Below are 14,668 nucleotides of genomic sequence, written 5' to 3' on the forward strand. Positions count from 1 at the left end.
CCAAACCCTCCGGGCTCCCCCAGCCCATTCCCACACACCCTGTGTGTCCCACATCCACCAGTGCCTCCTTTAATGTCTCATCCCATCCCCTCAGCCCCTCAATTCCCATCCAATGCGCCTCCCCCTCCAGCCCACGCTGGCCCAGCTCCCCATGGGACCAGCATGGACTCAGTCCCTCCCTGCTCCCAGCCCTGCAGCCCACACTGGTGACCCCCACGGACCTTCAACATCTCCTTATCCCTCAGAGCACATCCAGACCCCCACAGCTGCCCTACACCCCCTCATTGCCTCACTCCCACATCCCTTGCCCCGCAGCCCTCCATCCCCACCCCTCCTGCCTCCCCCAGCCCCTCTCAACACGGCTGCACAGCTCCCCACCTGCCCCACAGCCCTCCAACACCTCAAAAACCCGTATGTCCTACCCCACCCACAGCCCTGCAGCCCCCCCGAGCCCCCCAGACACCACCTCCCACCGCATGGCCCTACAGGTCACCCAGGCCCACACACCAGCCCCTTTCCCCGAGACCCTGAACCTCCCCAGTCCCTACACCCCCCCTCAGCCCCACAGCCCACCCACACCCCCTCCCCAACGACCCCCATCAACTCTAAATCCCCACAGACCCCACCTCCTGGGCTCCAACCACACTCTCCCTACCTTCCCCACCTCCCGCCTCACAGCCCCTAGATCCCCCTGCCCTATTACAGGCCCCTCCTGCCCCACAAACCCACCAGCCCCCCCTTAACCCTCAAGGCCCTCAAGCCCCCTCCCCACATCCCCACCTCCCCCTCCCCGGTCCTACAACCTCGACCCCCCCCACTCCCACAACCTCGACCCCCCCCACTCCCAAAACCTCGACCCCCCCCACTCCCAAAACCTCGACCCCCCCCACTCCCAAAACCTCGACCCCCGACTCCCACAATCTCGACCCCCCCACTCCCACAATCTCGACCCCCCCACTCCCACAACCTCGACCCCCCCACTCCCACAACCTCGCCCCCCCACTCCCTCCCACCACAGCCCCTCCGCCTCCCGCCCGAGGCCTCGCTCACCTGAGGAGACTGGACAGCGGGTGCCCCACACCTCCACTCCCGCTGCCTCCTCCACCGCCTCCCCCACCGGAGCCGCTACCTCCTCCTCCTCCTCCTCCTCCGACGCCGGAGCTCCCAAAACCCGAGCTAAGACGTTTCCCAGACAAAAGCTTCTCGACGGCGGGCAGGTTGCCGGTCCGAGCGGCCTCCAGCAGCTCCTGCTCCTTCCCCATGGCCCGGCCCGGCCGCCGCCGCCTCACGACAGGCCACGCCCCCCGAGCGGCCTTCCGGGGCGGGGCCTGAGAGGGGGCGGGGTCAGCGCGGAGGGGGGCGGAGCCTATAGGGAGGGGGGAACCGATGTGGGCGGGGCCTGCGGTGCGGCGGGGGCTGTGGTGAAGTGGGCGGGGACTGCTGGGCGGTGGGCGGGGCCTGTGACGAAGCCGGCGGGCTATGAGACCCCGCCCACTCTCCCTTAGGCCCCGCCCACTCCATCTGACCCCGCCCACTCCCTTAGTCCCGTTCACTCTCCCAGGCCCCGCCCACTCCATCTGACCCCGCCCACTCCTTAGTCTCGCTCACTCTCCCAGACCCCGCCCACCCTCTCCCACACCCCGCCCACTCTCTCCCAGGCCCCGCCCACTCCCCAGGCCCCGCCCCCCCTCAATCAGCCCTTTACTCCCAACTCATTTTTTTCCCTCTTTTTAGCTGATTTTATTCCTTTAGCGGCTGGATCCTAACCAAGCGGGCTTCCAGCGCATCCTTCAGGCTGCAAGGAGCGGGTTTTTGGTTAAATCTCGTCTCTCAGTTTTCTGATACAGGCGTGAAACACACGCTGAGGGGTTGGGGATGCACAGGAAGGTGGGACGTTCCTCCAGGACGTGTATCAAGGAGCAACATCTTTGCCAGGGTTTCCCCTCAGTGTATTTATCGGGAGGATGAATTTCCATGGCTATTTTCCCCCCAAGGGAGGTGCAGGGGTTTAATTCGGGGTCACTGAACTGCTCCGAGGAGGAGGAGGAGGATGTGCTGGGAATGTCACAGATTTGGCACCGTTTGCCCAAGGAATTCCAGGACTCTCCCGGCTGGGCTGATTCCTGCAGCTCTGTGGGAACCGATCCCGCTTGGCTGCACAAACAGCAAGGGAAGGAGGCAGCGGGGTGAGGACGGGCTGTGGAGGCGGGAACCAGCCCTTCCCATCCCAGTCACACCCCACTCCCCTTCCCCCGGTGCTCCCGCCCCATTTTCCCCAATTTCCCCATCCCAATCACACCAGTTCTCCCAGTTGCCCCATCCCAGTGCCTCCCAGACCTTCCCATCCCAGTTGCTCCAGCCCTGTCCGCTCAGTTCCCCCATTTCACCCCCTCCCAGTCCCCTCAGTTCTCCCAGAATTTCCCACCCCAGTTCCCCCAGTTCCCCCCACCTCAGTCTCTTGATTCCCCCCAGCTTCCCCATCCCAGTTCCCCCAGTGCCTCCCAGACCTTCCCATCCCAGTTGCTCCAGCCCCGTCCCCTCAGTTCCCCCGTTTCACCCCCTCCCAGTCCCCCCAGTTCCACCAGACCTTCCCACCCCAGTTCCCCCCGCAGGCCTCCCCCGTTGCCATGGCGACAGACCCCGCCCTCCCGCGCGGCCCTCGGCGGCAGCCGTAGCGTGACGTCATCGGGAGGCGCCGCGGCGGCGGGAGGCGATGGCGGATCCCGGGGAAGCGGCGCGGGAGGAGCTCGGGGCCCCCGCCGAGCAGGACCCGCCGCCCGGGGCCTCGTCCCCCTCGGGGGCTGGAGCGGCGGCCGCGGAGGAGCCGGCGGCTGCCGAGGGGGCAGGAGAGGGCGAGGCGGGAGAGGCTGGCGGGGCCGGGGAGCCCAAGGCGGAGGCACCGGACGGGGAGGTGAGAGGGGCCTGGGCTCGGAGGGGGCGGCGGGGGTGGGACCCGGCCGGGATGGGCCCCAGTGAGCCCAGCGCTGCGCTCTCCCCTAGGTGAGGAGCGCGGAGGGGGAGGCGGTGGACGGGGAGGACCCCAGCCTGCAGCCCTCGGCCGCCAAAAAGGTGAAGCTGGAGCTGAAGGAGAGGAAGGAGAAGAAGCCCAAAGTGGACGAGGATGAGATCCAGAAGATGCAGTGAGTGCCGGGCAGCAGCGCCCGGGGAGCTCTGCACGGGGTTTGCTGCTGGAGACTGTCAGGGATCGTTGGGTCAGTTTAGGAGGCCGTGGTCAACCTGCCTGTAGCTCCTCCCCAGGTCCTGCCCCCCCCGAACAGGCCCAGCCTTGATCAGCCCGAGCACCAGCCTCTCCCTGCCCGGCTCTGGTCTGTGCTGCAGGAGGCTGGGGATGGTAGGAGGCACAAAGGGATGGCTGCAGCGCCCTGAAGAGCTTCAGACTTTTATTTCTAAATGGTGGATTCTCTCTCCACTCCAGGATCCTGGTCTCTTCCTTCTCTGAAGAGCAGCTGAACCGCTACGAGATGTATCGTCGCTCTGCCTTCCCCAAAGCTGCCATCAAACGGGTAGGGCTGCAGTGACAGCACCACGGGGGGAGCTGAGGGACCTGCCTCAGCCCTGCTCGGGTCTGTGGCAGCTCCCTCTCCAGCTGCATCCCCTCTGGCTGAGCCCCTTGTCCTGGGATGGGTTTATCCCCCCCCCCCCAGGCTGGCTTGGTGCCCCCACGCAGCTTATGGAGCTTCAAGTGGAGCTCATCTGAAATGCCACTGGCTGGGGGGGGCTGTGAGGGAGCAGGGCTTGTTGGTGCAGGGTTGGCAGCTGGATGGGAGGGAGCTACAATCCCAACAGCCAGTGCCCAGAGCTGCGGGAGCTAATTGCAAAGCTGAGTTGATGATTGTTCTGCACGTTTCAGTAGCTGTGGGTTGACATTTGACAGGCTCAGGCTGGTAGATCTGAGTCCAAGTGTCTCTCTGCTGCTCTGCACCTCGCTCAGCTGCCTGTCTGTCTGTCTGTCCTGTCCAGCTGATCCAGTCCATCACTGGCACCTCTGTCTCTCAGAACGTGGTCATTGCCATGTCTGGCATTTCCAAGGTCTTCGTTGGGGAGGTGGTGGAGGAAGGTGAGTGGCAAATGTTGAGTAAAAAGTTAAGAAGGCAGAGAAATTCCTGGTGACAGCAGAGCAGGGCGTGGACACTCTGTGGTTCTCAGCCTTGCTGTCCCAGAGCTGACCTTCCCAAAAGCTGGGCCCAGAGGGGCTGCCCATAGTCCCCTCTAATCCTGTCACTGAGTCAGCAGAAGCTGGAGCCCTCAGACCTCCTGGTTTATCCTCTCTAAGGAGATCACTTGGAAGTTCTTGCTCTGTCAATCAGCCTGTGATCAGGCTGCCATGGGCACTGGAGATGTCTTAATGCCACCATGGACAGATTCAGCTCAGATGAGTTATTTAAGCCTCTTAACTGTAGTTCTCCTTGATGGGATGAGCAGAGGTTGCTTTGGGACACAGGGCATGTGTTCCTGCTCCTCCTGGGCTGGAGGTGACACTGGGTTTGATGCCAACCAGTTCACAGGGGCTTGTCACACCAAATGTGGCCTGAACGTGCTGGGATCCCCATCACTGGGTGATGCAGCTCCACTGCTGCTTGCTCTGCTGCACTGGGGTGCCTGAGGCTGTCTGGAGAAGCAGCTTCACTGCTGTGATTAATTGCTTCATGTTGTTAATTGCTTTGTTAATGTTCTTACTGTAAATAAGAGGAGAAACTGGCCCCTAAGTCCACTTGGAGGTTGGACCTTCCTGTCACACAACCACCCCAAAACACCCACCCAGCCCAGGGGAGGCTTCAGGGCAGGTGGTTTAAGGTCCTAAGTTCTTGTGTGACTCAAACTCACAGATTCCACAGTAATGGGTTAAAAAGCTGCTTATTCTGGTCTGGTCTTGATGCCCCTGGGTGTGACTTTTCTTTCAAAGAGAAGCAGGAAAAGTCCTTTCATTCTTTTCTATTGACAACACCTGAGCTGTGAGCCCTGAACAAAGGTTCCCTTTGGTGGCTGAGCTCACAGGAACTCTCTGCTTTTCTTTCCCAGCTCTGGATGTGTGTGAGAAGTGGGGGGAGCTGCCCCCCCTGCAGCCCAAGCACATGCGGGAGGCGGTGAGGAGGCTGAAGTCCCGGGGACAGATCCCCAACTCCAAATACAAAAAGATCATCTTCCACTGAAGCATCCCCAGAGGAGACAGGAGGTAGAACAAGGTTCCTGGTGTCAGCCTCCAACAGTTCCAACAGAACTGAGAGACTGGAGCTCCTTCAGGAGTGCTGGGTGTGGACTCTGTGGCTGCAGGGAGGCCAAGAGGAGCCTGGTTCATCATCCAAGCACCAAGGAGCCACCTCCCTGACCTGGGGCCTGTCCCTGGTTCCAGAGACAGGAACATTCAAGGTATCACCCACCCAGGTCTCATGTTTCTGCTGGCACAGATGGTGTCTATGTACAGAAGTACCTTTTTTTTTTTTTTTTTGTAATTAAACTTGTTCTGGTATTTTTAGCCTTGCTGGGAAATGCTGGTTGTGTCATGGTGTTGGTGTGATTCAACGTGATCTGTCTCAACCAACCCCAACATGTTCTTGGAGCTTCACCTTGCCTGGGGCAGGGACTGTTCCAGTAGCAAAGGGAACAGACTGGAAGCTGAAATCATCCCTCAGGTCTTCTTCCCAGAGTTGTTTTCTTCCCAGTTTTATGGAGCTGTCTGGAAAACAGGGCAATGAGGAAGATGAAGGATAAAGCAGGAGCCTGGATGGAGGTTAACAAGTTTAATTTCTTTGCATGGTTCATAGAACCAATAAATGCATGAGTGGAAATATACTGCAACAGAGTTCCAATACTGCCTAAAACTCAAGTTCAAGTTCAGATTTGCACATGACCCCCCTGTACATCAGAAGTCCCCTGTGAACACACTGCTCCTGATGAAATGCAAGAGGTGCTGAGGCCCTGTGCCCTTCCCAGGGGCACTGCTGGGGTCACACCAAGGTTGAAGTTGGCTCTCATCACAACAGAGACTGAGTCCTTAAATAAAAGGCTCTAAAAAGTAAACTTTGCTGCTCACCATTCATGGAGAGAGAGGAGTTTATCCTCTCACACCTGTGCCCTGCAGAAAAGATGTGGGTGTTGATGTACAGTACTTTTCACTGGTGCTTAAAACAATGGAAGTGCTTTAATTCTTGAACAAAACCAGTTGACTGGAGTTGCTGGAGCAAGAAATTTGCTGTAAACGACTTGGCCCCAGTTCTGTCCAGTCTGCAGCCCTGGGAGGGAGGGAGGGGAAGGGGTTGTGTGACACAGCAAGGAGGCACCACATCCACTAAAAATACCTGCACCCTCCTCACTTCCCAAGCTGGCTGGAGATGAAGCTGGACACCTACTCCAACAAAAAGTCACCAAAATTTGAAAGAGAAGAAAAGAAACCTTCCATTTTCAAGCAATTAGTGACTAAAAAGTAAGAAAACCATTGCATCCCACCAAGCACTCTAATGTTTCTTGCTTCACAGGGGAAGAGGGAGCAAGCACAGAAGCACAAAGGTTTGACTAAACAAAGTTCAGCTTCTGCCTGGGTGGGCTCTGTGCAGCTTGGAGTGAGGAGTTTGTTTCACAGCAGGTCTAGATAGGCAGGGGCCTTGTTACCTCCTTGCTCTGAGAGCTGCTCACAGCAAGAATCTTTCTTACTTTGGAAGGTTAACTCACATTTCAGAACCCTGCTTTGACTCTGAACTCTTCGATGCACGAGGCAGGACTGGTGAAGGAAATGCCTGCTGATGCTTAAAGAATTCAAAGTGCATTCTCCTCTTGGGAACAGGCCTGGCAGGCTCTGCTCCGGGGCCTTCCCCAGCACAGGCAGCACCACCGGCTGCAGCCAGCAGGGCCTGGGTCTCTGAATGTGCCCCAGAGAAAACAGCTGGGCTGTCTTAACAGGGAGGAGGAGGAGGTGGAGGAGGAACCCTCTCCCTTGGAGGAGGCAGCATCCAAACATCCTGGAGCCAGCCCAGGCTAAGGGGGAGTGTGAAGCCTCCTGCAGCTCAGCTCCCCCAGAGCTCAGCTCCCCCACTTCTGCCACAGGCCATTACTTTTAATGAGTTGGTGGCTCTTTGCTTCCAGAGGTTCTGGAGGGAGGATCAGGCTCCACTGCCATATCCATCTGCAGACCCTGCTCAGTCAGCCCCTGGCACAAACAGGACTGAGTCCCAGGGCTCTGCTCACACCTGGCTCACCAGAGCTCATTCCAACAAGAGATCAAAGCTACCTTCAGTTTAACTGAGTCAAACACAGAATTCAGGTGATGATCTTCAGAGTGACAGTTGCTTTAATCACCATCCCTCTCTTACATACCCTCATTTTTCAAAGGGAAAGCTAACAACCACAAGGAATTCCCTCTTGGCTCCCCACAAACCACAGGCAGCAGTGCCTCCACAGCTGGCCTGGGGCTGCCAGTAGGTCCTGTTGCCTCTAGAGCCAAGGAAGAACTAAAATGATCTCAGGGGTGCTTGTTAAGGGGAAGTGCTCCACAGCTCCAGAGCTGGGCAAAGGAACAAGTATGTAAGAGCACAGGAGAAAAAACAAAAAACTCCCAAGTTATTTGCTTGCTTTTGTGTGGTTTCCAGGCCTCAACTCATCGTGGCTGGTAAATCAGAGGCTGCTCCTTGCACAGGGAGAAGGATTAAAATGTTTTACTTTAGCTAAACTAATTGCAGTGGAGTAAAAATGGAACAAAAATAGAAGAATACCTTAAAGTTTTGGGGTGTTCAGCTAAAAAACAGAATAAGGGTTATCTGACCTTTATAGCCAAGTGAGGTTTTCATCTGATTATTAAAGGAAAACCACAGAGAATCTGTCTCTTTCCCTAGCACTCAGTGTGTGGCAGTCACTACCTGTCTTGCAGGCACCAAAAAGCCTGTGCATGAAAAGTGGGACCTTTACACAAACACAAAACACATCTGGAAAAACCCAAATCAAAGTCTGAACTAAGATAAAAGCCACACTGCAGAGAGTGAGGATTGTGTGTGTAAGGGGAGGGAATGGGTGCTCAGCCACAGCACTGAGGGGCTGCAAATCAGACCCCCCCTCTATCAGGACAAGGAGCAAGTTCTCTGGAGCAGCTTCTCCCTTCACCACTGCCCCTTTCAGCTGCCTGCTTCAGCACATCACCTCGTATGGCCCAGACCAGGTCAAGAAACCAGGTACCATTTGCTCTCAGGACTGGATTTGATTCCTGCCATTCAAAAATGACATTTTAAAATTACTGTTTACTTCCTAATATACCAGGGTTTCCTTTTTTTTTTTTTTTTCTTTTCTCCCCTTCCACACTCATAGAGGCTGCTTCTTTATAAATCAAGTCAGTCACTGACCACAGAGACTCCCTCCTCTTCAGGGAAGCAGCTCCAAGAAAAGGTGAGAACACAAACCATGCTCAACCCAACAGCTCCTGCTCCATCTCCACACGGACCAGTGAACATTGTCAGGCTCCACCAGGAGGCTGCTCAGCACCTTTCCCCTGCCCCACACACCAACAGCCCTGCTAAAAGGACATTTAAGACTCAGTGCTAATTAAAACACACAACCGTGCAGCAAGACAAGCAGCTACTGTCTTGTATGACCAGTACTGTTTTTCTTCTGGCCACTGGTGAAACTGGCATACAATGGTTTGAAGACCTATCCCAAAGAAAACCCACAGGTCATCTCATTCCATGACTTCACCAACTTCCTTCCCCCCTGCTCTTTTGACAGTGAAATTAAGTTTAAACAGCACTTTGTAATGAAATAAATTAATTCCTTTGTTTTTCTGCATCAATAAAGCCAAACATGCTGGGGTTAAGTGAGAATGAACTAGACTGAATCTAATAAAACTAACTAGTCTGTCTTGACACCACAAATTACCAGTGAAAAAGAAGGCTGAAGGGATTTCTTTACTATCCTGACTGTTCTTGAGGGAATAATGAGCTGTAGCCCCCTTCCTCCATGGGTGGAAGCCCCTTCTCCATCTCCCACACCCACCAACCTCCTGTTTGTTTTTCCTATGACAGTCTTGTACTTCCCCACCTGAGCTGAGCAGTATTTTCTGCCATCTGACATGTTCTCTGCCTCTCCTGACATGGTGCAGCCACTGTGCTCCTCTTGCTATGCTCCTTGGCATGATGATTGGGCAAGAACACAATGAAGAAGGCTGAAAGAAGCAGAAACTCCGACACGGACCATCTCTAGATGTCACCATGAAAGGTGATGGCTGACAGCACTACCATCCTTCCTCCCTCCCCCTCTCAGCTTTATTTTGCAATCACAGTTGGTTTCCATTCCTCGAGGCCATCAGTCTCCAGGAGGTCGACCTGTTTAGCAGCAACAGAATCAAAGTAGCCGCCTTGGTGCTGGTGCTGGTCTCCTCTCCTCCTGGGCAGCTGCAGCCTGAGCCTCCCCTGTCAGAGCTGGAAGAGGGGATTGTATTTCCTAACTTCCTGCAGAAGACGAGCCTTGTCCAGGTTGGCTTCTGCAAGGGCTATTTTCATGGTCTGAAGCTCCTTTTGCAACTCTGGCACTTCCTTTAACTGCAAGAGACAAAGAGAAGAAACAAACCAGGAGTTCCCACAGGTAGCAGCAGGGCAGAGCTGACCACACTCATCTGTTCCAAGAGGAAAAGCAAAGCAGGAGCTTCTGAGATGAACTACACTGTGTGACAACCACTGACAACATGACCCAGTTGGGGCTGCAGAAATCCTTGCCAACTGGTTCCTGCTGACTTCCATTCCTGCCCTCAGAGTCACCTCAGGCTGCCAGTGAGGGCTGAGGACTCTCTGCTCCCAAGACTTCCCTTCACATTCCTAAGCACAGGAACAAGACTTGCAGTGGGCAAGGTTTGGTTCTTCCTGCCAAGTAGCCAGCTGATTCTGGCTGAAGATAACTGTACACCAAAGCAGGACAAAAAAAACTGGGCTCTGACCTACACTCTTCTTTCATAAGGAGCCCTGATACAGCTCTGAAGTTTTGTCACCACTAAGATGTCAGCTGGAGCAGGCAGGTCCTGGAATTCCTGCTTCTTGGCTCCATGAACAGAATTGATTCTGTCCTCAACCCCTGGCAGTGAGATCCCACTGCAGTCTCATGGCACAGCCCAGGTTTTTCCTTGGGCTTTCAGAAATATTTTTATTCAAGAATTTAGCCTTTGCATTTGTTCCTACTATGATCCACAACAGCAGAAAATAAACTGAAGTTAAGCTACTTAAGTCAGGGCTGTTGATGCAAGGAACAGGAAGGAGAGAAATTCTCTGCACTACATGGAAGAGACACAGATGAAAACTGATTTATCACCAACCAAGAAACAGAATCCCAAGTCCCAATCTGTGCCCCATTAGCCATTTTGCTCCCTTAATATGTATTTTTCCATAGCAAGTGATCAGTTTACCAAGCAGACCTGGCAGCAAGAAAAAATGGAGAGCACTGCATGTTTAAAAACAAACCAGTCATCAGAATTCCAGATACATGGATCAAAATGGAAAGAAAGTTTAAACTGAAGAGCAGAAACTTTAAGGAACCTGAAACTCTGACTGTAAAACTGACTCTACTCTGGCAAAACATCCCTTTCCATGTGGGAACCTCAAAATTCCCATTTTTCTAAGAAGAAACTGGACATGATGGGAAGATGGAAACAATCAGAAAAAAAAAAGAATAATACAAAAATAGATATTTCTGAGAGGGAAGAAGAGAGTTTATGCTGGGCAGGGTGTCCCAACTTCTCAGAATGCCTGTGCAAGGAGGCACAGGCTGCTTTTGTGTGCTCTTCCTATCTGCAACACACCACACCTACCAGTAACTGCAATGTTTTTGAAGACAAAAGACTTTACTTTGCAGCCTGCTGCCAGCTGGGAGTTTGTCCAGACACCTCCAGGAAGGGGTGGACTCACCTGCAGTCCTGCTGCTGGGCCTGGGACACTCTCCACTGGGGCCTTCTCCTCCTGAAGAGCTGCCACAGGTTTTTCCAGTTTAGATGAGCTCTCCCCTTGGGGGGCTGGAAAGAAGCATAGAAAACATTCAGGTGTGGACGTTTGTACAACAGGGTTCTCAGGACAAAAATACTAACTTGAGCTCTTTTATTCCTTTTCTGTTTTTAAACAAGGGTGGGAGAAATCTCTTCTCCATTTTAAAAGGGAGAAACCAAAGCAAGGGAAGAAGCAGCAATCTGTCCTGACTGTGAGCTCAAGGAAACATCAGACACAAATTCAGGCTGTCAGTTCATTGTTTTAGGTATTAACCTGCCCTGCCTGAAGTATCAAATTTGCTGTTAAAACAAAACAACAAAAGCAGCAAGATCTAGAGAGGCAGGAATCCAGGCAGACCTGGGTGCTTGCAATAGAAATAGATGATTTGCCCATTCAGGTAGAAGTGAGTGCAGAGAACAGAACAAAACCCAGCACATTTCAGTTCTGATCTCCTCCAGCACCAGGCACAGCAGAGCACTCCCAGCACAGCCTGGGAGGTGCCAGGGGGGAACAAACCAGGTTTCCTGGTGTTGCTGACCTGTCAGGTAGAACACCCCATCATCTCTGCGCTTCACAATGACGTGATCCACTGCCAAGGTGATGGGAACAGGGCCAGGGGAGGTGGGGTACACCTGGGGGCTGTCATCCTGGAAAAAAAAAACAAAGAGATGAACTGCTGTGACAGCTCTGGCAGCTCTGCAAAGGATTCCCCTTGCCCCCAGCCTTCAGAGGAGTAGTGTTACTGACTGGCAGCACTGCCAGAGCTCACCAAGGTCACCCATCACAGGGTAGAGCCTGGCTTGAGAATCAAGGCTGTGAGTCTCAGGCTGTGTAGGAAGCACTTCCCAGAGTTCTGTCATATCCATAAGAAAGGCTGAGGAGAGGCCTACGACCATCACCCTGAAGGCTGCTCTCACACTTGTCATCCTACAAATTCCTGATTCAAAACCCTAGCCAATATTTCTTAGCAAAAAAAGCCAATATCCCTTAGTCTGAAGACTTTCATGCTGCTGTGAAGCAGCCCTGGTTCCTGCTTGTCAGTGGAGCCAAAGCATTGCTTCCAAAGAGGTCCAATCAAGAACTTGTCAGTGCCCCCTCTTGAATACCAGCCAGCTCTTGCACAATGTTTTTCATCTGTAATTCTCAAAATGTTTCCAGAAAAGGTCAAATATTTCCCATTTTGCACAAGCCCTTGGAGGATGAGGTATTTCATTATTTTCCTTAAGGCTGCAAAATAGGTCACCAACAAAGCTGGGAGACAATGTGAATGTCAGGCTCCCACTTCTCCACAATCTGACCACTCCAGAATTCCACTGTGCTACTCCTTCATCCCTAAGACAGTTTTTAGAAGCAGAATGAAACAGTACCAGGAAACCAGGACCTCCACACAGGCCCAAAGCAATCCCACAGCACCCCTTCCCTAGCAGAACCTTGCAAGTGAGCTCTGCCCAGCCTACCATCTTCTGGGGAAACCCTTGTTCCCCACACACTCACCTTCAACGTGATTTTGGCATCCACAACTTCTATCTCCATGGGGATCACCTCTGGAATTATTTCATCCTCGAGAAAAGGGCCAAGGTTGGTGAGGAAGGACATGAAGAAGTCTGCTGTGTAACTGTGGACCAGCATCTGGAGGAAACCATTCTGCACAGCCAGGGGGGAGTGCACAGCAGCACCAGGTCCTGCTTCCAGACGCAAACACACGTCTGGCTGGGTCTGACCAGCTTCAGGGGCTGAAGGCTTCTCTGCACCTGGATCTCCTAGAGCTAAAGCAGAAAGACCTCATTGCAGAAGGTGGCAGCAGTGGCAAGAGATCAACTCAAAGCAGGTATCCTGGAAAGCACTTTACTGGTCAGATGGAGAACAAGAGTCAAGTCCACAATGACAGCAGCCTGAAATCACCCTTCACATGAAAAGAATCCAAATTTCAAATGATTAAGGGTCCACATCCCAGGAACTAACACCAGAACTGGAGGATAGAGGGTGTCTTCAGAAGGCATAAGTGTATAGAAAGAAAAATGAACCGTAATACTGTATGCTCTTCTATCATCCACTTCAAAATACAAGCATATTTAACTGCAGTGGAATAATTTCCTTGGGGGCCACAGCAGCATTGAGCTCTTAACAGAATCACAGAATGTTTGGGGTTGGAAGGGACCTCTAGAGAACATCAAGTCCAACCCCCCTGTTAAAGCAGGACCACCTAGGGCAGGTCACACAGAAAATTCTTGTTCAAACGTAAGAAAAATGTGGAGTTGTCATCTCAAAAATGCTTAGTTCAAAACTCATGTGCCAGATCTGTGAGACAAACATGAACCAGCCTGCGTTCATGTGATCTCAGAGGTCTTTTCCAACGGTGAGGATTCTGTGATTGAAGCCCCCAGAGGCATTACCCACCTCTCACCGTCTCAGCACACTTGGAACCAGCCTTTCATCTCAGCTTCCATTCCACTTTGCCCCCTCGTGGCCACAGGCAGCACGGCCTTCGAGTTTCAGGGGAAGTACCCTAGCCCAGAAGCATTATTCTCAGGGCAGGAAAAACTTCAGGGTTTCCCTGCAACCTTTATTCACTCTTTTAATTCATTCCATTCATCTTACTAGCAATTAGAAAAATCCCAGTCACCGATTACTAAGCATCACAGAGCTTGGCTGTGTGGGCACTTTGGAAACATCTTTCAAAAACCAGATTTCAAACATGGACAGAAAGATTCTCAGCAGTCACACTCCCTCACACATGTTGTATCCAATCCTAAATACACTGAAAGTTAGCACTGAAGTGCCAGTTAAAACGGAATGCTCCCTGAGGCTGGTGGGTATAAAAGCCAGTTATAAAAGCACAGTTATAGAAGCAGATTTTGAGAGGCAGGGACATACCCAGGTAGCCACGCAGGTACTGCCACATCCCAACATTGCTCAGTTGCTCTGGAACCACGTTCATCACTTGTACAGCAACAGAGAAGTCATCCCCTCGTGCCTCTATTCCACAGCTGACCTCACTCATCTTCAACACAAGGACAGACACCTGGAACAGCAAGTGACAAATTCAGGTAAACAAACACCACCTCAGGGTTCAATTTTCCACAGGAAAGCTGGGGAGGGACTTCGGACAAGGGCTTGGAGTGAGAGGACAAATGGGTAATGGATCAAAACTGGAAGAGGGGAGGTTTAGGCTGGACATGAGGAGGAAATTCTTTGCTGTGAGGGTGATGAGACCCTGGAACAGATTGCCCAGGGAAGCTGTGGCTGCCCCATCCCTGGCAGTGTTGAAGGGCAGGTTGGATGGGGCTTGGAGCAGCCTGGGCTGGTGGGAGGTGTCCCTGCCCATGCAGGGGGTTGGATCTATATGATCTTGAAGGTCCCTTCCAACACAAACCACTGTGTGATTCTATGATTCACTTAAAGGCACTATTACAGTGAAAAGGAATAGAACTCTGACCAGCTGAAGGCTGGGGTCTTCACTCTGGGAAGTGGAGCTGTTTATTTCAGGAGACACTCTGCCCTCGTCCTCTGCCATCAGGCTTGCTCTGCTGCCTGTGTCACTGTGGACCTGAGGAAGATTCCCTGAGGGAAGAGGGTCCAGGCTGGGTTCTGAAATAGAAGGAATAACAACAACAAATTGATCCTGTTTATTTTTCTGGTTTTAAGAAGTCCTGATCTCAGCATCTGTCTGAATCTCATGGCCTATCAGCCTGTACCACCCCCTG

General features: G+C 53.0%; 3 protein-coding genes across 7 annotated transcripts in view; 1 reads left to right on the forward strand and 2 right to left on the reverse strand.

The window, feature by feature from the left end:
• The window catches only part of ANKS1A (ankyrin repeat and sterile alpha motif domain containing 1A), a 108,662-nt gene extending 107,400 nt beyond the window's left edge, over window positions 1–1,262 (reverse strand). For all 5 annotated transcript variants that reach the window (XM_051639164.1, XM_051639162.1, XM_051639163.1 and 2 more), the window contains exon 1: window positions 1,051–1,262. In XM_051639164.1, coding sequence (XP_051495124.1) covers window positions 1,051–1,262 — 212 coding nt within the window. The remainder of the gene's footprint in view (window positions 1–1,050) is intronic.
• Window positions 1,263–2,690: 1,428 nt separating this feature from the next.
• Window positions 2,691–5,508, forward strand: TAF11 (TATA-box binding protein associated factor 11). Its single transcript, XM_051639297.1, has 5 exons — window positions 2,691–2,911; window positions 3,001–3,140; window positions 3,437–3,524; window positions 3,982–4,078; window positions 5,041–5,508. The coding sequence occupies exons 1-5, from the start codon at window positions 2,714–2,716 to the stop codon at window positions 5,169–5,171; spliced, it is 654 nt and encodes a 217-aa protein (XP_051495257.1). The 5' UTR covers window positions 2,691–2,713; the 3' UTR covers window positions 5,172–5,508.
• A 236-nt stretch (window positions 5,509–5,744) lies between these two features.
• Window positions 5,745–14,668, reverse strand: part of BLTP3A (bridge-like lipid transfer protein family member 3A) — a 34,543-nt gene continuing 25,619 nt past the window's right edge. Inside the window, exons 16-21 of the mRNA XM_051639147.1 lie at window positions 14,401–14,552; window positions 13,839–13,986; window positions 12,459–12,730; window positions 11,503–11,611; window positions 10,890–10,993; window positions 5,745–9,536 (exon numbers count right to left, since the gene is read on the reverse strand). Of these exons, the coding sequence (XP_051495107.1) occupies window positions 9,411–9,536; window positions 10,890–10,993; window positions 11,503–11,611; window positions 12,459–12,730; window positions 13,839–13,986; window positions 14,401–14,552 (911 nt within the window). The 3' untranslated portion in view covers window positions 5,745–9,410. The remainder of the gene's footprint in view (window positions 9,537–10,889; window positions 10,994–11,502; window positions 11,612–12,458; window positions 12,731–13,838; window positions 13,987–14,400; window positions 14,553–14,668) is intronic.

This window comes from Apus apus, chromosome 23, assembly GCF_020740795.1.
Source record: "Apus apus isolate bApuApu2 chromosome 23, bApuApu2.pri.cur, whole genome shotgun sequence".
NCBI classification, from domain to species: Eukaryota; Metazoa; Chordata; class Aves; order Apodiformes; family Apodidae; genus Apus; species Apus apus.